The 25,830-nt window shown below is 47.9% G+C and overlaps 1 protein-coding gene across 3 annotated transcripts in view; it reads right to left on the reverse strand.

The window, feature by feature from the left end:
• Positions 1-3,903: 3,903 nt before the first annotated feature.
• LOC147097007 (acid-sensing ion channel 1-like) overlaps positions 3,904-25,830 on the reverse strand; it is a 361,076-nt gene continuing 339,149 nt past the window's right edge. For 2 of the 3 annotated variants that reach the window (XM_085972733.1, XM_085972734.1), the window contains exons 9-10: positions 17,144-17,248; positions 3,904-12,444 (exon numbers count right to left, since the gene is read on the reverse strand). In XM_085972733.1, the coding sequence (XP_085828859.1) occupies positions 12,340-12,444; positions 17,144-17,248 (210 nt within the window). In that variant the 3' untranslated portion in view covers positions 3,904-12,339. Of the gene's footprint in view, positions 12,445-17,139; positions 17,249-25,830 lie in introns of all 3 variants that reach the window. The other variant, XM_085972735.1, reaches the window with a different exon arrangement.

Below are 25,830 nucleotides of genomic sequence, written 5' to 3' on the forward strand. Positions count from 1 at the left end.
GTTTGATTGCCGTGGAGAAATTTCAGGGCACTTCATTTTCTTTGGAAGTTTTACCTGTGATTGAGCTCCCCTCTTGAGGATTGTGTGCTTTTGGCAGAGTCCATGGGAGGGCCAGCAGTACACAGCTTGTGGAAGGACCAGGATTGAGATGCCAAACAACCTTTTTTTCTGCCATGCCCTTTTTATTTTCTTATGACCAGCGTAGTGTCCGAAAATCTTGATGTAGAGGTTCAAATGGGGAAAACGACACCAAAGATTACTTAATCAACAATTGATTGGCTTGCTGCTCTTTTTGGCTGGATTTCAAAATGGCTGCCATATTTCCTAGATGGCGGCAGGAGGGGGAATTGGGAGGCAGATATGTCAACTTTTCCTTCTTTGAAGTTGGAACACCATCTCCTACATGGACACGCAACAGGGGGAGTGCAGTCCAACTCCTGCCCTCAATTACTTCTCTTTTTGGAGCCTCCGATGGTTTTAACAGGAACTTGTATGTACATCAACATTTGATAGGATTCATTTCACACCTAGCTATTGCACACTCTGTTGATTCTACACAGCCCCAAGTGCGGGGGAGTATTCAACTGTTTTTTCCACAGATCCTTTCCAGATCGTTGATCAGTTATGCATTTACAGTCACTGCGTCACTGTTTTAATGTGGAGTGGCTGCGGAGCTGAAACACTGTCTTATGGATCCTATTACAATGCCCAGTGCATAACGCACACAATGTGCTCCTCTGGTATAGTGACCTGATCAAGAACTTACAAGATTCACCAAGCTAAGGCAGATACATTCTATAGTGCAATAATTCTATAGTGGAATATGGTTTCTGGTTGGAAATTGACTGTTTGATAGCTTGAACCTTGATCATCATTTCTTGTCGCTCTGCCTGCTAGCAACAGAATACACACTAAGAGAAACATAGAAGATAGGAGTAGGCCATTCGGCCTCTCGAGCCTGCTCCGCCATTTAATGAGATCATGGCTGATCATCCAAATTCAGTACCCTGTCCCTGCTTTCTCCCCATATCCCTTGATCCCTTTAGCCTTAAGAAATATATCCAACTCCTTCTTGAATATATTTAATGAATTGGCCTCAACTGCCCTGTGTGGCAGAGAATTCCACAGGTTCACCACTCTCTGGGTGAAGAAATTCCTCCTCATTTCAGTCCTAAATGGCTTACCCCTTATCCTTAGACTGTGACCCCTGGTTCTGGACTCCACCGCCATCGGGAACATCCTTCCTGCATCTAGTCTGTCTAGTCCTGTTAGAATTTTATAAGTTTCAATGAGATCCCCTCTCATTCTTCTAAACTCCAGCGAATATAAGCCTAATCGACCCAATCTCTCCTCATACATCATTCCTACCATCCCAAGTATCAGTCTGGTGAATCTTCACTGCACTCTCTCCATGGCAAGAACATCCTTCCTCAGATAAGGCGACCAAAACTGCACACAATACTCAAGGTGTGGTCTCACCAAGGCCCTGTATAACTGCAGCAAGACATCCTTGCTCCTGTACTCGAATCCTCTCGCTATGAAGGCCAACATACCATTTGCCTTCTTAACCACCTGCTGCACCTGCATGCTTACCTTCAGGGATTGGTGCACAAGGACACCCAGGTCTCGTTGCACTTCCCCTTTTCCCAATCTATTGCCGTTCAGATAATCTGTCTTCCTGTTTTTGCCACCGAAGTGGATAACCTCGCATTTATCCACATTTATCTGCCATGCATCCGCCCAATCACCCAACCTGTCCAAATCATACTGGAGTTTCTCAGCATCCTCCTCACAGCACTCACGCCCACCCAGCTTTGTGTCGCCTGCAAACTTGGAGATATTACATCTAGTTCCCTCATCTAGATCTAGAAGAGTGACTGATACTCCACTTGGAAATAGGGGCCTCCTAATATCGCTCTGAATTCAAGTCACAAAGCATTGAGGCTCAGATGCGACTGAACACTTGCCATACTGGCAGATGCACTCTGGGTATGTTGGCTGTGCCACGCAAATGTATCGGCATTTCACGTTACGCCATGAACACCGAACCTTTCTCCCATTGTTCTCAACCTTGTAATTTATGATATTCTTTTACATCGTAAAGAAAATGTGGTTGAAGAGATGATGGGCATTACCCACCCATAGTGTGAATGGGTCGAATGGAAGGTGGCACTTTAAAAAAGACAAACCCTTCTCTTTAATGGGTCCTTGTTAGTGAGGTTCAAACACTCTCTCTCGCACTGATGGAGACACCTCCCGGCAAAATTGAGCCTTTTTATTTTCTTATGACCAGCGTAGGGTCAGAAAATCCTGATGTAGATATTCAAATGTGGAAAACGACACCAAAGATTACTTAATCAACAATTTATTGGCTTGCTGCTCTTTTTGGCTGGATTTCAAAATGGCTGCCATATTTCCTAGATGGCGGCAGGAGGGGGAATTGGGAGGCAGATATGTCAACTTTTCCTTCTTTGAAGTTGGAACACCATCTCCTACATGGACACGCAACAGGGGGAGTGCAGTCCAACTCCTGCCCTTAATTACTTCTCTTTTTGGAGCCTCCGATGGTTTTAACAGGAACTTGTATGTAAATCAACATTTGATAGGATTCATTTCACACCTAGTTAGTGCACACTCTGTTGATTCTACACAGATGAAATTCAGAGCTCTTTTGAGTTTATCATCTTATTCATCTAATAAAGATGGGAAGTTTATTAATTTGAGCCTGGAAATAACTGAGCGATTCCTGCCATACAAGCACTTAATGTCCTCTGCTATTTTAATGGGAGTGTTAACCCATTTATTTCAAACAGGTTAGCACCTCCAATAAAATAGAAGCTGAGGAATTTAATGTGTGCTCAGTGTTGACGTAATAAAACTCACTACGCACTTGGTTCGAGTATAAAGCAAGGCTTTAATCAACTTGTTTCAGAACATGGAGGTCTAGTTGTACTTCACTAGTTCCTGTCTTACAAAATATCCCTGAGCAAGCTGGGCCCACGCCCGAGTATTTATACTCCTTGGACGGCGCCACCAGCTGGCCGTCCAGTGTTATTTCATGAGTGGTTTCTTCATGATGATGAGATTTATAACAAGTGTTTGGACGGTAATCTCCACAGCTTCATTTCCAAGCTTGATTTCTCACAGAAAACAGCACATCTTCAAACTTCTGTTTGGTCAGGTTTTGTCTTTGGAACAGATACAGGGCACGCATTTCCCCTGTAACTGACTGACAGGCAGAAAACTCTCTCTCCGATTTGTCTTCCTGCCACGTTAACTGGCACCATGAAAGCTTCCCCATTGGCATTCCTATCTGCCGTGATGTGCCACTGCAGTCCCCAGGGACTAGCCGTGCGGGCGTGTGATTACAACTTATAGCTCAACAGTTGCATCCCTTTAAAGGAAGCTTGGATCTTGTGTTGCAAGAACGTAGCACAATGGAGAGTGATCAGGTGGCTTTATAAGCCATTCAAGCTTGGTGCTCATAACTTATGGTGGCACCCCCAGTCCTTCAATGGTGGACTGCTGCAGGAGATTGGTGGAAGCCCTCAGAGCAGCGGCATTAACGGGCGTCTTCAGCCATTTGCTCCAGGGGTCCTGCTGTTCTCCCGCCGAAGTTGCAGCGGGACATTGGGACAACCCCTGTGGAAATTCAGGACCAGAATATTTTAAAGCGAGGAGCTGGAGCTCTGTCTTTTACCTTCCCTAGCGCAGGAGTGCTGAGGCTGAAGCAGTTTATTCTCCACCCCGGCTAAATGAACCTAGACCAGGGGTCAAACCTGGGATGAAAGATCATCCAGTGAGTCAGTTGTCTGGGGGGGTTGCTGTTCAATATTTAGTTGTAAATAAAAGAAATGTAACCACCAGTCAGCAAACTGTCCAATAATGACCACACACATCACATTTACAATGGCATACTATGATATATATTTATTAATTTCATATAAGTAAAGAAGGGCATCTTTGTTGATGGCAGGTACAATATACTTGAAAATTTGTTTTCTCACAAGAAGCCATGATCTGTGATTTGAAAGCACCAACATCATTGACTGCTCTGTATAATTGACACTAACTGCTCGGGATATCCTGATCCTTCCCAACCTGTCCTTCAGAAGTCCACATTTTCACTTCTGCAAATCCATCCTGACTAATGTTGATGGAATGCTGACACCACCATTGATGAAATGCTTTGCTCCAATGGGTCACTGCGGTCTCATTTGAACAGTCATTGTCTTGAGTTTAGGTGAAGCAAGAAAATGAAGATCTGAGAAGAATCCATGGGCTTGGGTCTTCAAACTAACACTCTGGGGGAGAAATTCCCCGAGGGGGCCTTTTGGGGCGCTAAGTGAGAAATGTCTGGAAAGTTAGCGCCAGGCGTTAACCTTTTCAAACATTTGTTAAATTCCCTCTTTTTGCTCCAAGAGGGAAGTGGAGCGCTAAATCTTGGAGCGCAAGAGGCGGGGAATGTCCCGACCCGGGGCGATGCGCCCCGTTGCAGGGAAGGGAAGGGCCCCACGCTGCAAGCTCTGCGGGTTTCATTGTAGATTTCTGGGCCGCCGGGGAGCGGGAGCGCCGCGCGATCAGCAGACCAAGCAGAGTGCTGGGCTGAGCGATGGCGGCACGGACGCCGCGACCGGTAGCCGAAAATTATTTTTTTTTAAAATTTATTTATTTTTTAAATCGGGTTTTTTTTTTGGCCGGCTGCCGCACCTTCAAGTTGCGCCCCGCGAGCGGCCGACCTCACTGCTCGCGACCCCTGCAGCATTCGGTAACATCGCCCGGCGCTGCTGTGGGGCGCGAGGGGGAATTTTTCTCCCGGGGCGCTGCGCCCGGGGATGACATCGTGATCTCCAGGCGCAGCCGATCAGGGCGATACCCGGCAGTGCCGCCGCTAACCTCCCGTGGAATTTCGCCACCGGAGGCGCAAACGAGGGGAATTTTACCCCCTCTAAGTCTACCACAAAATCCTGTTTGGATTTTTTTGATGATTAGTGCTTGTAGGAAATCTAAATCGAAACCAAACTTTCTCTTCCAGACATGTAAAACATCACAGTATGGCATCAAAAGTCAAGAAGAGATAATGGTGTTTCAGCTATAGAAACCACTCATTGCTGTATCTAAATAGCAATCATGTTTACAATGATAAAATAGTGGATCATCTGGCATACACTACCATTCTGTACCCTTGTGCTTTATCTGAATAAAACTTGTACATAGTACATATATTTCCCATGTTAAAGGCTAAATGTTTTTTTTTGTTCCTCATACAATTAAAGGCAGTCTGAAGTTAGTAACAAGGAATGGCACAACAGCTTTGTAATATTACGAGCGTCTAATGGTTACTATACATAACAACACATTAAGCTAAATGAATAAGATGCAAGTCAATGTACTGTATCTGATGTTACTTGGTGGAACTTATACATAACAAGAATTGCACAGGCTTGACACTGTTGGCTTGGTTTCATTTCACTCCTTCGATATCACTCTCTTGTCTTAACAAAAACGTTTAAAAAGGACTGTCAGACCCTTCCTGTGAACTGTCACTCAGACGCTGCATGGCTGTATAATTTCACAGGGAGTTATAGAGTAAGGGCCTTGGGACGTTTTAGTATGTTAAAAGGTGCTATATAAATGCAAGTTGTTTTGTTACAGGTTGCAATTCCAGAATCAAGAATGGCATTTTCTTTTAGTTAACGGGACACTATAAAGGCGACATAAACAAGCGTGTCTTCGAATTGATTTTGTCGGAACAGTTGTGAATGGAATGTCACCTGCACAGGGAGGGGGCGACACTAGCGTCAGAACCTGTGGGGAGATTCTCGTCCTGTTCCTGCCTGGTTGAAGGAGTTACATGTGGCCCCGATTTTAACTCCAGGTGGATTCCCCGCTCAGGCCTGAGTTAAATTTACAGTCGGGTCTCAATGATGTCATCGGGCCGCAGAATGCACATGTAAAGAAGGACCCTGTTGGCGCCAGGCGTGTGCCCTTGCTGCCTGCTCAGGAGAGCGGGTTAAAATTGCAGATGTTGCGATCAGGGCGGCTTTCGGACAGGCGAGAGCCAGGGCGATTTTAACTGCCCGCCCGCCCGCCCGGTTTCTGCTATGAGTAGGGTTAAAATCGTGAGGAGCAGATAATAATCTGCACTCAAAATACCAGAAACACCTACACTAACGATGATTAAGGTGTTCATTCCAGTAGTTACTTTGTCAACTGGGATCAATTAGAAATCAGTTAGCTCATTCACCACTGGAAATGTTCAGGAGTAATCTTTATCAATCAGCCCAAAAAGAAGAATTTCCACTTCCCCTTAAGGGGGAATAATGGGCAATTGCATTTTCTTGAGGGAAGGGAAGGGCTGAATATTAGCTCTTTTTGGTGAAGAATCTCAGTGGTAGTGGAAGGTTTTCATACTTTTACAGCCAATATCAGCGATGTACTCTCACATCAGGTAGAGCAGGAGTTAGAATTAACAAGACTCTCTCTACTGTGCCCCAATAATATGTTATAGCCTCCAATCTCAGCGGAGAATCAATGTGACATCTCCATTCCACAATATCCACTCCCCTAATTCTCCAACAGTGAGGTTAACAGTTTAATGGCAATTAACACATCAGCTCATATTTAATGCATAACTACAGCCGTGTTATTCTGTGATCTCCGCAAGAACAGCATTGAGATCACCCGTGGTCTGGGGTGAATTAGAATCCAAATCCCGGGGGTGCAGGACTGTGTTACCCAGCAGTGTCGTTGCTGACACAAGTGGTTACAATTTAGTAGCCATTGACAGTCACTCTGTGACAATGATGGATGCACCATTTGTACCAAAGTGGCATCAATTCTGGGTTAAAGAGGAATTCAAGTTCCTTTTATTCCCCCCCGCGCCCCGCTTATCGCTCATCATTAGAGCCGTGGAAAGGACATTTCAGGTGGTGGGAGATACACTGGGAATGGCTACGTGTTGGGATTCGTTCTTAAAACGGACCAAGCCCGTAAGATTCTGGCCGTGGCTAATACCGACTGTGGGGTTAATAGTGGTAGTTCGTTTCTGTTTTCGGTCCCCTTTCTTTTGTTGCCAGCACTAGATGCTGACGCACGTTTTTGTGTCATCTGTGCACGGACTCTCAGCTGTCACGTAACCGCGACAAGTCTTTTGAGGGATAATTAGCAGCTGATTAGTCACTGGAATTAAATGACTTTACACTCCTCCTGGCTTCGGGTTGACAGTCGTGTAAAACACCGATTGCGGTAATACTCCGCATAGAATTGACATTACTTAACGTAAGGCTAGTTTCAAATGATTACCGTTGCAATTTGAATTAGATTGTTAGTCCTTCGTTGATTCTAATCATCAATCCATTTCTCCTCCAAATTGGCATAGCATTGGATACATAGTTTCCTTAAGATAAATTCAAGCACATACATTACACTGTGGAAATCTTTCAAACATCAGACTTTCCGTCTCATACAACATGTAAAATGTTTAAGAGTATAATACAGCAGTGACGAATCTCTTGTGAAAGTACACAAATTAACTAAAGGATTCGAATGTGCTGAAATTAATTATGTTTTGCTCTGCTTATACCAATGGTCACCGTACACTAAAGTCGGAACATTGTGCAGTATCCTACCTTGAAATTATGTTGAATACAACAATGCACAAATCGGTTTCTAACTCTACCACTCACTCGCTTTTTGTCAAGGGCCACACTCCAAACCAATGCAGGACCACCAGGTGATGGGTGCGGGTCTGCAATTCGCCCACACACAGTGAACTCCTCATTTCAATCATGCCACTATGGGCGGTTCCCAAAGACCAGGCACTTCCCCATAGGAAGAGGAGAAATATATTGGACCAATATCATTCTATTAAATCACTGTAAGGAAGCAGGGAGACCTGTGCCTTCAAATAATATTCCCTTACCACCTTCTGCTGTGGCCATGTTCGCGCCCGGGTGGCCCTGGAGATGGAGCACGCGGTGTCCGCCAGCACACTCGAGGCCTTCTGAGACCGGTGGGCGCCGCGGGGCCTGGAGTGCATCATCACCCCGGCCAATGCAATTTTAATTTAATTTGTTTTTATTATTAAGTTACAGTTGATTTGTTTAACCACCCAAGCAGAAGAGTAAGAGGAGGTAGCTGTGGGTTGGACTTGCAAGAGGGGTTCTCATTGAAACGTATAAAATTCTGACAGAGCTAGACAGACTGGATACAGGGAGGATGTTTCCCCTGGCTGGGGGGGTGTCTAGAACGAGGGGTCACAGTCTCAGGATACGGGGTAGGACATTTAGGACTGAGATGAGGGGAAACGTCTTCACTCAGCGGGTGGTGAACCTGTAGAATTCTCTACCACAGAAAGCTGTGGAGGCCAAGTCACTGAATATATTTAAGAAGGAGATAGATAGATTTCTAGACACAAAAGGCATCAAGGGGTATGGGGAGAGAGTGGGAATATGGTATTGAGATAGAGGATCAGCCATGATCTTATTGAATGGCGGAGCAGGCTCGAAGGGCCGAATGGCCGACTCCTGCTCCTATTTTTCTATGTTTCTAAGAGACACGAGTTGCGTGTATTGCAGTCACGATCCGAAGCAGCTAGTTGTTAGCACCTGATAGAAAGAGCAACAAAAACCAGAGTGACTACCGACAACCTGCATCATCGCACTATTGACACCTTACTAACAAGATCCTCCACAACATGAGGAGGCAGGAGTGGAGGGAAAAACTGATTTGCTACTTTGAAAAGAAACAAACTTTTGGTGGTGGGGGCTACATTTTAGAATTTTGAGGGCAGCTCTCTGGAAAAGAAACGCCACAAGACATCCAGTCCAAACCTGGAGGATTGGCAAGAGAGAGACTACCTAAAGGCTGTAGGCTACGAGTAGCCAGCGCAGGCATGATGGGCCGAATGGCCTCCTCCTGTGCTGCATCATTCTATGATTCATTCTACAGCCGGCCAGGAGGGCCGGAAAGCCTGCTGAGAACTACAGGTGCTTGGAGATGGGCGACAAATGCCCCTTAGCCATATAATGAGTACCACTGCTCTGGGATGATGGTCTTATCCTATGTGAGTCACTAATTAAATACCCTCAGACTTTACATCCATCTTAGATCAAGTGAGATGCTTAGAAGCTTAAATTTTAACATTTTAATCATATTGTACACTGGCTAACTGCCTTTACGGTAGTTGTCAGGCATCAGGTTTGAAGTTAAATTTAGGATCTCATCAATTAGTTCCGTCTTTCTATAAATAAGGAGTTGTGGCTGCTTTTTTTTTGAAAGTGTTAAATACAAGCACCTCCAGGTGCCCAGTTCTGACACTTATCAGTAGAATTTGGAATGCATTGCCCCTGTTCATTGCTTCTCCCAATGTGGCCTAGTTGAAACCAGGACTCAGTCTGCTGGGCATCACAGACCTCCATTAGTGCTTCCAGACATCATGTGATAAGTGAAAAGCAACAATGAAATGGGCCAGGCAACACTAATGGAACGTTTAACGAGTTCTGTGAATGATAAGGTGGCACCTTAACAGAAGCTGTTGGACCCTTCGATTGGCTTACCTCTGCAGTGGGAGTGTCTTTGGGTGATTCCTTCCCTGCTGTCAAACATTAGGAACAGGAGGAGGCCAGTCAGCCCCTCGAGCCTGTTCCACCATTCAATTAGATCATGGCTGATCTGTATCTTAACTCCATCTACCCGCCTTAATTCCTTATCCCTTACTGCCATCTTTTCTTCCTCCTACAATCTACAGGCGTTTAAAACTCAAGCTTGTAATCAGTCACTACTTTGTAAAATATATATATTTTTCCTTATTAAATATAGGTGGTATCTTGTACTATGGGTCTCAGCCCTTCACCTAGGTTTCTCAATAAGAATGAGTCCAGAATAATCGATTATGCACTGAAGTGTGGCGTTTGGGTCCAAGTTTAGTCCAACTAAGGAATATGGGCCCTGAATTTGCGGTCGGAGGCATACCAGAAGAATACGCCTCCGAACCGGAAAAAAAATCCGAACGTACCTGGTGTCGCCGGAGCTTCGGACTCTTCGGGTCCTGGGCCTGCAGGAGTAGGCCCGCGGCTCCCAAGGGTGCAGGCGGTTCGCAAGCGTCCCTGGGATCACGTGGGCCGGCCCAACCAATCAAAAAAGGGGGGATTCCATTTACATACAGAATCCCCAAAAAGACCCTTTCATTAAGCATTTAAAATAAAAATGTAATTTTTGGAAAAATAATTGTAAACATTTTAAAACGGGCCAAAATTGACCTAAACACTAGTTTTGAATGCGTGTGTATTTTTTAACCATTTAAAAAAATCATTTGATTTTAACCCTTACGCTGGAGAAAGGCCTCACGCCTGCTTTTACCAGGCGCAAGGGTTTTGTGGGCATTCACTGGGCAGTCGTTGGGTAAATAGCCCAACTCTGCGCCAGCGCAAGTGTTTTTGTAGCAGATGCGGGGGGGGGCTGGGGGGGGGTTGGTGTCTGTCAATGCGAAGCGGAACTCGCGGGGGCCATTCTGAGCACTCACAACAGCGTACGCTTGCACTTCAGTCCCACGCTCTTGATCTACGGTCACCCGGTGCGGAGGGGAGCGGGCAGGTTGGAGGACCTCCTCGTGGGTCTGCTCCTGGGCCTGGCTAAAAAAGCCATCAATTGGTCCAGGCAGCGGGCAGTCGAGGGGGTCGTTCAGCCAGATTGCCTGTCTCTCTCCCGCGGCCTTGTTTGCGCCCGGGTGGCCCTGGAGATGGAGCACGCGGTGTCCGCCGGCACGCTTGAGTACTTCCGCGACTGGTGGGCGCCGCAGGGACTGGAGTGCGTTATCAACCCGGACAACACAATTTTAATTTAAGTTGTTAAGGTTCATTTAAAGTTTTATTAGTTACAGTTTATTTGTTTATTTTTCTTGGTTCACCAAAAGAGGAACAGCGTACGCTGTGGGTACGCCCTCATCGGCCCTGTAAAATCCGGGCCATTCGCAGCAAAGTTGTTCCGTAAACTGTCCAAGGTACTGAAGCCCCATCCCGATCAGCGGTCGCTGACGCTCAGTGGAGGCAAAGTGATCTGTTATTTTTATGGGGTTATCTGTTTTGCGATGTTATTTTTGGGGGACACAGACACAGTTTTTTTTAAAGGTTATTTGATTGTGGATGAGGCTTGGGTTGTTTTTTCTGTTCTCCCATTGAAAAAAATTGTGCACGGAGTCCATATGCCAAAGTGACCCAAACCAGGGCAAAATATATTTTTCCAACCTTCTCGCACTTCTCACTATGGAAACATATGCTACAATCACTACTGCAGGGGTTCTACACCTAACACACAACCAAAGGCCAGCTGGAATCTTTTTCTTTTGTACAACGCACTACATTTCATTCAGCGATCGCTGATCTTCATCCGTTGATAGCTTCTCTCGAACGGCTAGACTTTGCTTTCCTGAACAACATCCCACCGTCAAGTGTGCTGGGCTGGGAAGCCGCACTGCGGACTGAACTAGGCCTGGCCAGACCTCGGGTCCGTGCAGGTCTATTTGAGAGCAGTCTCCATTTTAAAGGGGGAAAAAAAAAAGAAATTCGTCTTGGGCTGCAGCACAAAATGGGCGAATCGCCAGCCCCGTTTTACAATCCGCCCCAATCGACTGCCGATTCGCCCTGGCCTGTTTCTGCGCGACGGCCCAAGATGGACTTCGCTCCCAATTTTGGCTGGATTGAAACATTGAACTGGTGTGCTGGTGCCAACTGTGCAATTCAGCCAATGAGTGAGGCAGCACTAACCTGTAAATCAAGCCTGCGACACTTTCCCCCTTTGATTCCAACTCTGAGTGAACTATAGTGTAAAGTGACCAATTGGCGATGGAAAAGAAAATATAGAGTGAGTAAATATGTTAATAAACAAAATTCCATCAGCGATCGAAAATGAATTGCTGCAGCAACAGGTTTCACTTGAGATGACGTGAAATGTGTTCTAATTTTTTTTATCTTAAGAACATGATCACGCAAGACAATACGAGCGGCCTACAGAAGCGTTTACGATAATCAGTGAATAAAAAATTCCTTTTACAAAACTGGAATATGACTCTAGATGAGAGAAAAAAGTTGTTTTTCTTTGTTGTAAAGTTAGTGTAAGAATGAGCGGAGTCCACGGAACAGTCATCCCCAAAACTGCCATTTTGTTTCAGACATGTAGTCGGGTTGTTTTTTGAGTGTGTCTCCAGAGGGTTTGTTCAATGACTTTGGTAGTTCAGAATTAGACAGCTCCAACCTCCGTGGACAGTCCAGTCTCCTTTCTGCTCGTTGAACTGTGAGATACGTGTGTGTGGTGGTGGTCGCCGATCGTGAGCCTCCGCCATCAGCAGGTGAAGTCTTCGAACGTGCTGCGAGGCGGGTGGTGAGGTAGAATGTTCGCTGGGTATGTCATTCCAGCTGGGTGGCTCCTTAGGTTCTCACATGGGTTCTGTGGGGAAAAAAAGGACGACAATTCCGCGCACCAACAATCAAAGATTGGCAATATCCCGGCTTCAAATTCAAAAACCCAGGACGTTGGGCTCATTCAAGCAGCAGCTGGATGATTTCATGGGAACGCAGCAGGCTTGGCATTCCTGAAGGACGGGATCAAATGGGAAAAAGGGCTTTCTTCATCAGAATCTATCTTGTGAAAGGGTATAAGGCACATTGATGGGAGGTGTGCCATTAGGACAAAAAACATAATGAGAGACAAGACCAATTGAGTGCAAAATCCTGTCCAGGACAGATACACCTTGGGCAGGATTTTCATTGGGCCGTGGAGGCGGGATTGGAGGCGTGTGGGGGGTTAAAATCCCAAAATCGGGGGGCACGAACCCATCCCGCCCCCAACCCGTCTCCATGCCCGTTTCCCAGGAGGCGGGTACCCGACCCGCACTGGGAGCCGCCTCCCCGAGGCGGGAAGGGGATTAGTGCCAATTAACAGGTAGTTAACAGGCAGTTTTTAGCCTAATCCCTATTTTTATCCCTTAAGTGTGGGATTCCCGACAGCTCCAAACCACGCCAAATTAGCGAGGCGGGCTGTCGGGCTGAAGGACTTGGAGGGTTCGAGATGTCCGGTGTTCAGGTGAGTGATGGGTGCATGAGTGCAGAGGTAAGTGTGTTTGGTGTGTGTAAAGTGTTTAAAGAAGTTTTACTTACCTTTACAGCCTTCCTTCCTTCAGGTCTCGGGAGTCCCTCATCTCACCGGCACAGAAAGCAGAATGGCCGCGAGCTGTCAAAAGTTGCAGCATTCAGCTTTCTGTTCTGGAGAGATCTCTAAATCAGCCTGAGAGGAAGGAATTAACTTGGAGTTCAGATTGTCAGTGTTTGACAGCTTCAAAGAGCTGTCAAACGCTGATATTTCATCTGTCAAAAACGCTTGACAGATGAAATATCAATCTGTGACGTCACCTGTTGCTGGGTGGCCCTTAATTGGCCTGCTGAACACGCTGGGCGGGCTCAACAAGGTCAATCAAGTGAAAATCGCGTGGGTTGGCCACAACTCGATGGAGGCGGGACTACAACCCCGAAAGTTGTAGTCCCGTCTCCAACCCGACTCCTGAATGAAAATCCAGCCCCTTGTCTGTCGTCAATGTAGGTTAACAGATGGCAGGACAAGGCTATGGTTCCATCAAATATTTGGATGAGGTTGCTCTTCTGTGTTATGAACGGCAGCTATTTTTTATGTATAGAAAATATTAAAAGAGGAACAATTTTCAGCTCATCAGGGTGAGGGAGCACTTCTAATTTGGATACCCAGTGTGAGGTTCAGTACAGCCAGCTCTGAGATGAAGCTCCCTTTACTCTGCACAATAATATGTCTTAGCCAGAACCACAGATGAGCCCCACACTCCTCCCGTGCTCTGATATTTCAGTTTTCCACACCAGCCAACACCGAGGCCCCTCTGAGTGGGGCTATCCATTGAGAGTCAATTGATGTACTGTGCATCCATGTCCCTGGGAACTGGCCCAAACCTATTCTTGTAGGACGCTTACAGCCAGCAGACAGAAGAGACTTTCGTCTCCTCAGCCGGGATGGAGATTTGAACCCGGGTCCACCGAGATGCAAGAACAGTGTTCCAGCAGAGCCTACTGATCTCTCTTTGCTCCTCTCCGCCCTGTTTGCATTGTTTGTCAAGTGCCAGTCTCCATAGGCCTGCTGTTGGAGGGGTGCGGCCGTGCAGGATCGCTTCCCCACCTTCAGCCCCACAAGAAGATTTTAAGGTAATTGGCAAAAGAACCAGAGGCGAGATGTGGAGAATTTTTTTTTTTACGCAGCGAGTTGTGATCTGGAACGCGCTGCCTGAAAGGGCGGTGGAAGCAGATTCAATAATAATCTTCAAAAAGGAAGTGGATAAATACTTGAAGGGCAAAAATTTGCAGGGCTAATTGGATCGCTCTTTGAAAGAGCCGGCACAGGCATGGTGGGCCGAATGGCCTCCCCCCGTGCTGTAACATTCTATGATTCTATGATCCAATTCAATTTTCTGCAATGCCTCCGATTCAACATTTAGAACTGCAGCTGACAGTGCCTGCAGCCCTGAAACGTAAAGGTGGGTCAGTGCCAGCTGACCAGAAGTGGTACGGTAACAGAACAAGCAAAATAATCGGGCCCACACAGAACTACAAGGCAACGGGCCTATGATAAACACAGCTAATGACTCCAAATGATTCTCCTCACACATTCATGCACTATGTTTTAACAATTTGCCGTGATCCAAGTTTCTAATGAGATACCACTGACTTTATTGTGACGAGGCTGTCTGGTGGCTGCTTTTATTTCATTACCAGTGGTTTGAAGCGTTTAACGTTTGATCTCCTGAGTGGGATTTTAATTACATTACAGCGAAATCATTAGTATAATAATACATTTTGCTTCAGTGATTATCTGGAGGCGTCAGTTTCGCGCAGAGCACCAAGTGTTATCAGTGGAGCTGCCGTGTGATCAAGGGACACGCCAGACTTACTTTCGTGACGTCGACATGAACTGAAAAGTGGTGGGTTGTAGGTCGGGGGCATTATTTGTCTGTGTGTGACGCTGATCTGAGAATTCCTGCCCTCCCCTCACACGGTTTAATGAGCATTCGTGCAAAGTTGGGACAAAAGAGCAAATGAACTTGTTGAAGGCCAAATATTAATTTGCTGCCATTGACTGCGCTCCTCAACAGCAAAAAGGCCTGTAGTGCACAACACCATACACCTCTTTCCAGCACTGAACAATCGGCTAATAGACCACATTGTTTGCCGGCTCTATGTGCAAGTAGTTCATAAATTTGAATCTTGGAGCGCAGATCTGGGCCCAGTTTTTCGCAAGGAAAAACTGAGACGGAGATGGAGCAGGTGTTTCTTGTGTCCGTTTTCCTCCAGTGCTGTCATAAGAGGGGGGATTGGCAGCATGGCGTCCTCCGCCAGAAACCCCATCAGCCCTGGGAGTCGGGTCTTTGGCCCACAGACTGTGTGAGACATGGGGAGGGCCCTGGGAGTCGGTCTCTGGCCCACAGACTGTGTGAAACACGGGGAGGGCCCTGGGAGTCGGTCCACAGACTGTGAGACATGGGGAGGACCCTGGGAGTCGCTCCACAGACTGTGTGAGACATGGGGAGGGCCCTGGGAGTCGGACTCTGGCCCACAGACTGTGTGAGACACGGGGAGGGCCATGGGAGTCAGCCCACAGACTGTGTGAGACACGGGGAGGGCCCTGGGAGTCGGTCTCTGGCCCACAGACTGTGTGAGACACGGGGAGGGCCCTGGGAGTCGGTCTCCGGCCCACAGACTGTGTGAGACACGGGGAGGCCTCTGGGAGTCGGTCTCCAGCCCACAGACTGTGTGAGACATGGGGAGGGCCCTGGGAGTCGGTCTCCGGCCCACAGACTGTGTGAGACACGGGGAGGGCCCTGGGAGTCAGCCCACAGACTGTGTGAGACACGGGGAGGGCCCTGGGAGTCAGACTCTGGCCCACAGACTGTGTGAGACACGGGGAGGGCCCTGGGAGTCGGTCTCCAGCCCACAGACTGTGTGAGACACGGGGAGGGCCCTGGGAGTCGGTCTCCGGCCCACAGACTGTGTGAGACACGGGGAGGGCCCTGGGAGTCGGTCTCTGGCCCACAGACTGTGTGAGACACGGGGAGGGCCATGGGAGTCAGCCCACAGACTGTGTGAGACACGGGGAGGGCCCTGGGAGTCGGTCTCTGGCCCACAGACTGTGTGAGACATGGGGAGGCCTCTGGGAGTCGGTCTCCAGCCCACAGACTGTGTGAGACATGGGGAGGGCCCTGGGAGTCGGTCTCCGGCCCACAGACTGTGTGAGACATGGGGAGGGCCCTGGGAGTCAGCCCACAGACTGTGTGAGACATGGGGAGGGCCCTGGGAGTCGGTCTCCGGCCCACAGACTGTGTGAGACATGGGGAGGGCCCTGGGAGTCGGTCTCTGGCCCACAGACTGTGTGAGACATGGGGAGGGCCCTGGGAGTCAGTCTCTGGCCCACAGACTGTGTGAGACATGGGGAGGGCCCTGGGAGTTGGTCTCCGGCCCACAGACTGTGTGAGACACGGGGAGGGCCCTGGGAGTCGGTCTCTGGCCCACAGACTGTGTGAGACACGGGGAGGGCCCTGGGAGTCGGTCTCTGGCCCACAGACTGTGTGAGACACGGGGAGGGCCCTGGGAGTCGGCCCACAGACTGTGTGAGACACGGGGAGGGCCCTGGGAGTCGGCCCACAGACTGTGTGAGACACGGGGAGGGCCCTGGGAGTCGGTCTCTGGCCCACAGACTGTGTGAGACACGGGGAGGGCCCTGGGAGTCGGTCTCTGGCCCACAGACTGTGTGAGACACGGGGAGGGCCCTGGGAGTCGGTCTCTGGCCCACAGACTGTGTGAGACACGGGGAGGGCCCTGGGAGTCGGTCTCTGGCCCACAGACTGTGTGAGACACGGGGAGGGCCCTGGGAGTCGGTCTCTGGCCCACAGACTGTGTGAGACACGGGGAGGGCCCTGGGAGTCGGTCTCTGGCCCACAGACTGTGTGAGACACGGGGAGGGCCCTGGGAGTCGGGTCTCTGGTCCACAGACTGTGTGAGACATGGAGACACTTTCAACAATAGGAAAAGGAAAGAAAAAACCCCTTAAAACTAATAAAGGAAGAAGCAATACTTGCATGGCGTTTGATGTCATCCAGGCTGAGTGTTACTCCCTTGTCGTTGTTGTTTCTCTTCTGTTGTTTTCCATATTTCAATATGCCACATAGTTTGTGCTTCAACACCTGCCAACATAAAACACCTAATGGTCACTGACTGCATCATCGGGCTGGACCCTTTGTGATCACACTGGCAGAGGATGGAACTGAGCTTCCTTATTTTTGCCAGTTCAGAAACTGAGGAGGTTGAAAGCACTGGAAGCTTGTTCTGTCTGCCTGTGTGTGTGTGCCTGTTCTGTCTGCCTGTGTGTGTGTGTGTGTGTGTGTGCCTGTTCTGTCTGCCTGTGTGTGTGTGTCTGCCTGTGTGTGTGTGCTTGTTCTGTCTGCCTGTGTGTGTGTGCTTGTTCTGTCTGCCTGTGTGTGTGTGTCTGCCTGTGTGTGTGTGCTTGTTCTGTCTGCCTGTGTGTGTGTGTCTGCCTGTGTGTGTGTGCTTGTTCTGTCTGCCTGTGTGTGTGTGCTTGTTCTGTCTGCCTGTGTGTGTGTGCTTGTTCTGTCTGCCTGTGTGTGTGTGCTTGTTCTGTCTGCCTGTGTGTGTGTGTGTCTGCCTGTGTGTGTGCTTGTTCTGTCTGCCTGTGTGTGTGCTTGTTCTGTCTGCCTGTGTGTGCGTGTCTGCCTGTGTGTGTGTGCTTGTTCTGTCTGCCTGTGTGTGTGTGCTTGTTCTGTCTGCCTGTGTGTGTGTGTCTGCCTGTGTGTGTGTGCTTGTTCTGTCTGCCTGTGTGTGTGTGCTTGTTCTGTCTGCCTGTGTGTGTGCTTGTCCTGTCTGCCTGTGTGTGTGTGTGTGTGTGTGTGTGTGTGCTTGTCCTGTCTGCCTGTGTGTGTGCTTGTTCTGTCTGCCTGTGTGTGTGCTTGTTCTGTCTGCCTGTGTGTGCTTGTTCTGTCTGCCTGTGTGTGTGCGTGTGCTTGTCCTGTGTGTGTGTGTGCGTGTGTGTGTGTGTGTGTGTGTGTGTGTGTGTGTGTGTGTGTGCTGGTTCTGTCTGCCTCACTTATCATGAGGAGCCATACTTTGCATCACTGTCCGTCGGGTCTGCTGGAGACGCACCATGTCAGGGAGGAGGAGCAGAGCTGCGCTGCTCCACACGGAGACACCTGGCCGATCCTCCACTGCAGCTGGGAATTCCAGTACGAGCAGAGCTCCAGCTGCAGCCAGCCAGCAATACATAAGACGTAGGAGCAGGAGTCGGTCATTTGGCCCCTCGAGCCTGCTCTGCCATTCAATAAGATCATGGCTGATCTTGGCCTCAACTCCACTTCCCTGCCCGCTCCCCAGAACCCTTCACTCCCTTACCTTTCAAAAATCTGTCTATCTCCACCTTAAATACATTCAATGACTCCGCCTCCACAGCTCTCTGGGGAAGAGAATTCCAAAGATTCACGACCCTCTGAGAGAAGAAATTCCTCCTCATCTCCGTCTTAAAAGGGTTTCCCCTTATTCTGAAACTATGCCCCCTAGTTCTAGATTCCCCCACGAGGGGAAACATCCTCTCAGCATCTACCCTGTCAATCCCCCTCAGAATCTTACATGTTTCAATAAGATCACCTCTCATTCTTCTAAACTCCAATGAGTATAGGCCCAACCTGCTCAACCTTTCCTCATAAGTCAACCCCCTCATCTCCGGAATCAACCTCGTGAACCTTCTCTGAACTGCCTCCAATGCAAGTATATTCTTCCTTAAATAAGGAGAGCAAAACTGTACGCAGTACTCCAGGTGTGGTCTCACCAACGCCCTGTACAGTTGTAGCAGGACTTCCCTACTTTTATACTCCATTCCCTTTGCAATAAAGGCCAACATTCCATTTGCCTTCCTAATTACTTGCTGTACCTGCATGGTAACTTTTTGTGATTCATGCACGAGGACGCCCAGATCCCTCTGAACTGTAGCGTTTTGTAATCTCTTTCCATTTAAATAATAATTTGCTTTTTTATTTTTCCTACCGAAGTGGATAACCTCACATTTTCCCACATAATACTCCATCTGCCAGATTTTTGCCCACTCACTTAGCCTATCTATATCCCTTTGGAGATTCTTTGCATCCTCCACACAATTTGCCCTCCCACCTATCTTTGTATCATCAGCAAATTTGGCTACATTACACTCAGTCCCTTCATCCAAGACATTAATATAGATTGTAAATAGTTGAGGGCCCAGCATTGATCCCTGTGGCACCCCACTAGTTACAGTTTGCCAACCTGAAAATGACCCATTTATCCCGACTCTGTTTTCTGTTAGTTAGCCAATCCTCTATCCATGCTAATATATTACCCCCAACCCTGTGAGCTCTTATCTTGTGCAGTAACCTTTTATGTGGCACTTTATCGAATGCCTTCTGGAAATCCAAATACACGACATCTACTGGTTCACCTTTATCCACCCTGCTCGCTACATCCTCAAAGAACTCCAGCAAATTTGTCAAACATGATTTCCCTTTCATAAAACCACGCTGACTCTGCTTGACTATATTATGATTTTCTAAATGTCTTGCTACCACTTCCTTAATGATGGACACCAGCATTTTCCCAATGACAGATTTTAGGCTAACTGGTCTATAGTTTCCTACTTTCTGTCTCCCTCCTTTCTTAAATAAAGGTGTTACATTTGCGATTTTCCAGTCTGCTGGGACCTCTCCAGAATCCAGGGAATTTTGGTAGATTAAAACCAATGCATCCACTATCTCTGCAGCCACCTCTTTTAAGACCCTAGGATGTAGGCCATCGGGTCCAGGGGACTTGTCCACCTTTAGTCCCATTAGTTTGTCTAGTACTTTCTCTCTAATGATAGTGATTGTTTTAAGTTCCCCCCCCCCCACCACCCCAGTAGCCCATTGATTATCCATTATTGGGATGCTTTTAGTGTCTTCTACCGTGAAGACCGATACAAAATATTTGTTCAAAGTCTCCACCATTTCCCTGTTTCCCAATATTAATTCCCCAGACTCATCCTCTAGGGGACCAATGTTTACTTTAGCTACTCTCTTCCTTTTTATATACTTGTAGAAGCTCTTACTGTCTGTTTTTATATTCCTTGCTAGCTTACTCTCATAAGCTATCTTCTCTCTCTCTATCATTTTTTTAGTCGTCCTTTGCTGGTTTTTAAAACATTTCCCAATCCTCTGGCCTTCCACTATTCTTCGCAACATTGTATGCCTTTGTTTTCAATTTGATACCATCCTTTACTTCCTTAGTTAGCCACGGATGGTTCATCCTTCTCTTAGAGTCTTTATTTCTCACTGGAATATATCTTTGCTGAGAGTTATGAAATATCTCCTTAAATGTTTGCCACTGCTTTTCTACAGTATTTTCCCAGTCCACTTTAACCAAGTCTGCCTTCATATCTTTGTAATTACCTTTATTTAAGTTCAGGACACTCGTTTGAGACCTAGCTTTCTCACCCTCAAACTGAATTTGAAATTCTACCATGCTATGATCACTCTTCCCAAGAGGATCCTTCACTTTGAGATCATTAATTAATTCAGCCTTGTGACACATTACCAGATCTAAAATAGCCTTCTCCCTGGCTGGTTCCACAACGTATTGTTCCAAGAAACCATCCCGTATACACACTAAGAGCTCTTCCTCAAGTCTACCTTTGCCAATTTGCTTTGTCCAATCAATATGAAGATTAAAATCTCCCATGATTATAGCCATACCTTTCTTACAAGCCTCTATTATTTCTTGATTTATACTCTGTCCTACAGTGTAGCTACTGTTTGGGGACCTGTAGACCACTCCCACCAGTGACTTCTTACCCTTATTATTTCTTATCTCCACCCAAACTGATTCTATGTCTTGATCTTCTAGGCCAATATCATTTCTCACTACTGCACTGATCTCATCCCTTATTAACAGAGCTACACCGCCTCCTTTTCCTTTCTGCCTATCCTTACGAAATGGCAAATACCCCTGAATATTCAGTTCCCAGCCTTGGTCACCTTGCACATCTCTGTAATGGCTATCAGATCATACCCATTTATTTCTATTTGTGCTGTCAACTCATCTATCTTGTTATGAATGCTGCGTGCTTTCAGATATAGAGCTTTTAATTTTGTCTTTTTACCATTTTTCCCTACTCTGACCCCTCTTTCTGATGCACTCTTATGTGTATACGCTCTGTCCCTTCCTGTCACACTCTGGTTATCATTACCCCTATCGCTACCCTGCACTTTTGCCGTCTCATTTTTCTTTGACTTTTTAAATTTCCGCTCAGCGGATCCCTCCACCGCACCCCCCCCCCCCACTATTTAGTTTAAAGCCCTATCTACAGCCCTAGTTATTCGATTCACCAGGACACTGGTCCCAGCCTGGTTCAAATGAAGCCCATCCCAACGGAACAGCTCCCTCTTATCCCAGTACTGGTGCCAGTGCCCCAAGAATCGAAACCCATTTCTCCCACACCAATCTTTGAGCCACTCGTTCATCTCTCTGATCTTATTTACCCTATGCCAATTTGCACGTGGCTCAGGTAATAATCCAGAGATTATTACCTTTGTGGTTCTGCTTTTTAATTTAGCCTCTAGCTGCTCATACTCCCTCAGCAGAACCGCTTTCTTTGTCCTACCTATGTTGTTGGTACCTACATGGACCATGACAATTGGATCTTTCCCCTCCCACTCTAAGTTCCTCTCCAGCCCAGAGGAGATGTCCTTTACCCTGGCACCAGGCAGGCAACACAGCCTTCAGGACTCACGCTCTTGGCAGCAGAGAACAGTATCTATCCCCCTAACTATATTGTCCCCTACCACTACCACATTTCTTTTTACTCCCCCCACTTGAATGGCTCCCTGTACCACGGTGCTGTGGTCAGTTTGCTCATCCGCCCTGCAGTCCCTGCTCTCGCCCAGACAGAGAGTAAGAACCTCGTAACTGTTGGACAAGAGCAAGGGCTGAGGCTCCTCCATCACTACTTCCTGGATCCCCATACCTGCCTCGCTCATAGTCACACCCACCTATCCCTGACCACGGACCAAATTTGACTGCCTCCTTGAACACAGCGTCCAGGTAACTCTGCCCCTCCCTGATGTGTCGCAGTGTTTGAAGCTCGGACTCCAGCTCATCAGGATGGAGCCGAAGTTCATCAATAACCAACACTTACTGCAAATGTGGTCTCCGTGGACCTCAATGGTTGCAGCAGTAACACATCGCCTGCCCTGCCATCTCTAATGTATTTAATTAATTAAGTGTTTAAGTTTTGAACGTTTAGTTTTTAATCCCGGCTTTTAATTTAAACCAATGCCCAAGAAAAAGAGAGAAATACTGACCAACCAATCGCTTCCCTGCTTTCCTGTGACGTCACACTTGGAATCTTTCTACTTCTTACCCTCCCAGTTCGGTTGGCGCTGCTCCGGGCTCGCTCTCTTGTAGTACAAAGCGTCTGATAACTGGTGCCCCACCAGTGAGCTGGCCTCCCCGGATAAAGCCCAATCTTCTGGTCCTCAGAGTCCCAGTGAAGGGCTGCCCATTGTGCACCAGGCCAGCGTGCCATGTGGGGGGAGGGAGTGCGGGCACAGGGCAGGTGGGTACGGAGGGCAGGAGAAAGGGGGGCAGGGCTGGCCAAATTTATTTTCAAATTTCAATGGCCACCTCCCGATCAGCGCCTGTTGAGTGCGCTGCATCATTGAACCGAATTGATGATCATTCCTAACAGACAGGAGAATAAGGAAGCGTTCCATTTTATTTTGCATTAATAAACTACAGGGAGGGAGTACTTTCAATGCAACATATGTTCCCACTCTCCAAAGTACAGTTCTCCTTCAACAACTAAAGACATCTTTATTTTCCTTCTCAAGAAGGTCAGTCAGTATCACCCGCGGGAATCTATGTCCCCCAAGTAAAAAAAGAGGAGTCAGTGCAACTGGAGCACTGAAACAGAGCAGAACCCCCGTCCCCAAACCTTATAGCATAACCGGAGTGGAGGGACCAAGTTCAGCTTCTCACCCTCACCCCAACCCACTGCAGAAACAAAGCCAACCATCAGCTCCAACCTCCTTACACACAGCCACGGGTGGAATAACGAAAGAAAGAGTGACTTGCATTTATATAGCGCCTTTCACAACCTCAGGACGTCCCAAAGCGCTTTACAGCCAATGAAGTACCTTTGAAGTATACTCACTGTTGTAATGTGGGAAACGCAACAGCTAATTTGCGCACAGCAAGCTCCCACAAACAGCAATGTGATAATGACCAGATAATCTGTTTTAGTGATGTTGGTTGAGGGATAAATATTGACCAGGACACAGGGGAGAACTCCCCTGCTCTTCTTCAGAAATAGTGCCATGGGATCTTTTACATTCATCTGAAAGGGCAGACGGGGCCTCGGTTTAACGTCTCATCTGAAAGACAGCACTTCCGAAGGTGCAGCACTCCCGCAGCACTGCACTGGAGTATCAACCTAAATTTTGTGCCCGCGTCCCTGGGGTGGGACTTGAACCCACAACCTTCTGACTCGGAGACAAGAGTGCTAGCCACTGAGCCACAGCCGACACCTGTGCGAGCCTACAGGGCTCTGTACGATTTTAGGGCTCCCGGTAAAACTACCCATCACGCAGAAAAACTGTACACAACCACTGGATTAGAATATTCCCGCATTTAAAGATACTGTCAGAAGGAGGGTGAAGAAGAATCAGCAGATTCCTTACAATCTAAATACAGGAAACTCTCAATTTACCGGCACCTAAATAACCGGAAATCTCTGTTAACCGGCAAAATTCAGGAGTAGGTTCAGGTAAGTTTTGCTTCATATTAGTGGCCGTGTAACCGGGGTTCCTGCACCTGTTGCCATGCAACAGGGACGCCTGGACCTGTGGCCGTGTACGGGGCTCTCGTACCTTGGTAAGTATACCTCTCTGTAATCCGGACTTTTTGATCAACCGGCAGCACGCCGGTCCCGGATAAAAAAAAGAGTTTCCTGTACCGTCATTTGTCACTGTGGGGGGGTGTTTGTAAGGGGTGGGTGCGGAGGGGCTCCAAATGTTATTGATGCCCTACACCCCAAGAATTCTTAATCTGGCACTGCGCTTCAGCACGAACCAATGTAAATGCGCTTTCAAGTTCCATGTTTTAAAAAAAGTTGAGCTAAAGCCAGGGCCCCGAAATGGAGCAGCTCCTCACAGAGTTGCTACACAGACGTTGTTTTCACAACATCATGTAACAATGAGCAACAGCCGCGCGCAGAGGAAAAAAACCAGAATGACTTCCCTTCTCGAGGAAAGCGCAGCTCAGCGAAGCGCTGGCAGCTGCACGGGCCTGCTTTATTTTAAGCAGCTTGCTGTGCCGAGAGGCCCGAGGCCTCTCCGGGAGAGGCAGACAATGCACTCAATGCACCAACTGGGACCTGGAATGGAGAGCTATTGCTTTATTTGCCCTGTGGCGTGAAAGATGCTGGGGAAAAAGGTCAGCCTCTCCTTTCTCTTTGTTGACTAATTGTGAAGAGAATGCATGGAGGAACGATGACTTGAAATGAGGGAGACACACGCTCAAGGTACTGCCCTTCAGGCAGCCGTGCATTTCATTAACAAATTAGTTACTGATCAGTATTAATGACGGCTTAAGTGTTAATTACTGTATTTGTCACCCCTTCAGTTGGGAGCGGAAGGTTAGGCTGCTGAGCTCACCGTCGGCTAACAAAGAGCTCACAGTAAAATATTGGAAAATGAAATAGCTCTGTTGTAGCTAAACTAATCTTCAATTTTTTGTTTGCTGCTATCGGACTGGCTTTGATGGTCTGAAAAGCGGGCATTTCCCTCTGGGAAACTGTGTTCCTCCAATTCTGGCCTCTTGCGCATCCCCGATTTCCTTCGCTCCACTATTGGTGGCCGTGCCTTCAGCTGCCTGGGCCTTGAGCTCTGGAATTCCCTCCCTAAACCTCTCCGCCTCGCTATCGCTCCACCATTGGTGGCCGTGCCTTCAGCTGCCTGGGCCCCAATCTCTGGAATTCCCTCCCTAAACCTCTCCGCCTCTCACTCTCTCCTCCTTTAAGACGCTCCTTAAAACCTACCTCTTTGACCAAGCTTTTGGTCACCTGTCCCAATATCTCCTTATATGGCTCGATGTCAAATTTTGTTTGATTACGGTCCTGTGAAGCACCTTGGGACGCTTTACTCCTGAGATATGGCATCTGTGTGCTGTTCCTTAGCTGACACCTCCACCTCCAAGGAAAAGGTGCCATGAGGCACACTGAAAGCATGTGTGCAAAAGCGCAATGGTTGTGTATAATGCTTGGAATGGTACCTCCCAGTGTCATGGTTGACAGGTCCCACGAGAAATGTGAGCAGAACTGAGCAGTGCAGTTACTTTCGCCTTCCTCCCGATACCAGCAAACGCCTCTCTCATTTGCAGCCAGGTACAAGGGAGCTGGGTGATTGCGTTGATTTGGTTGGTGACCTCCCTCCGTGCAGCTTCCACCTGACCTTTTACTGGAAGGTGGCCGTCAGCCTCAAGTAGGGCAACTCTCCTTTGATGCACCTCCTGCAGCAGGACCTCCCGACGTTTCAACATCAGAGATAGCAGCGCTGCCCACGGCTCCCTGCGCCGTTCCGGACAAGTAGGCCATTTTTCTGTCACCACCACAACTTCCCATAGAAACATAGAAACATAGAAGATAGGAGCAGGAGTAGGCCATTCGGCCCCTCGAGCCTGCTCCGCCCCATTCAATGAG

The sequence above is a fragment of the Somniosus microcephalus genome, chromosome 33 (genome assembly GCF_052327205.1).
Source record: "Somniosus microcephalus isolate GS21.2 chromosome 33, FLI_Smic_1.0, whole genome shotgun sequence".
Taxonomy (NCBI): Eukaryota; Metazoa; Chordata; class Chondrichthyes; order Squaliformes; family Somniosidae; genus Somniosus; species Somniosus microcephalus.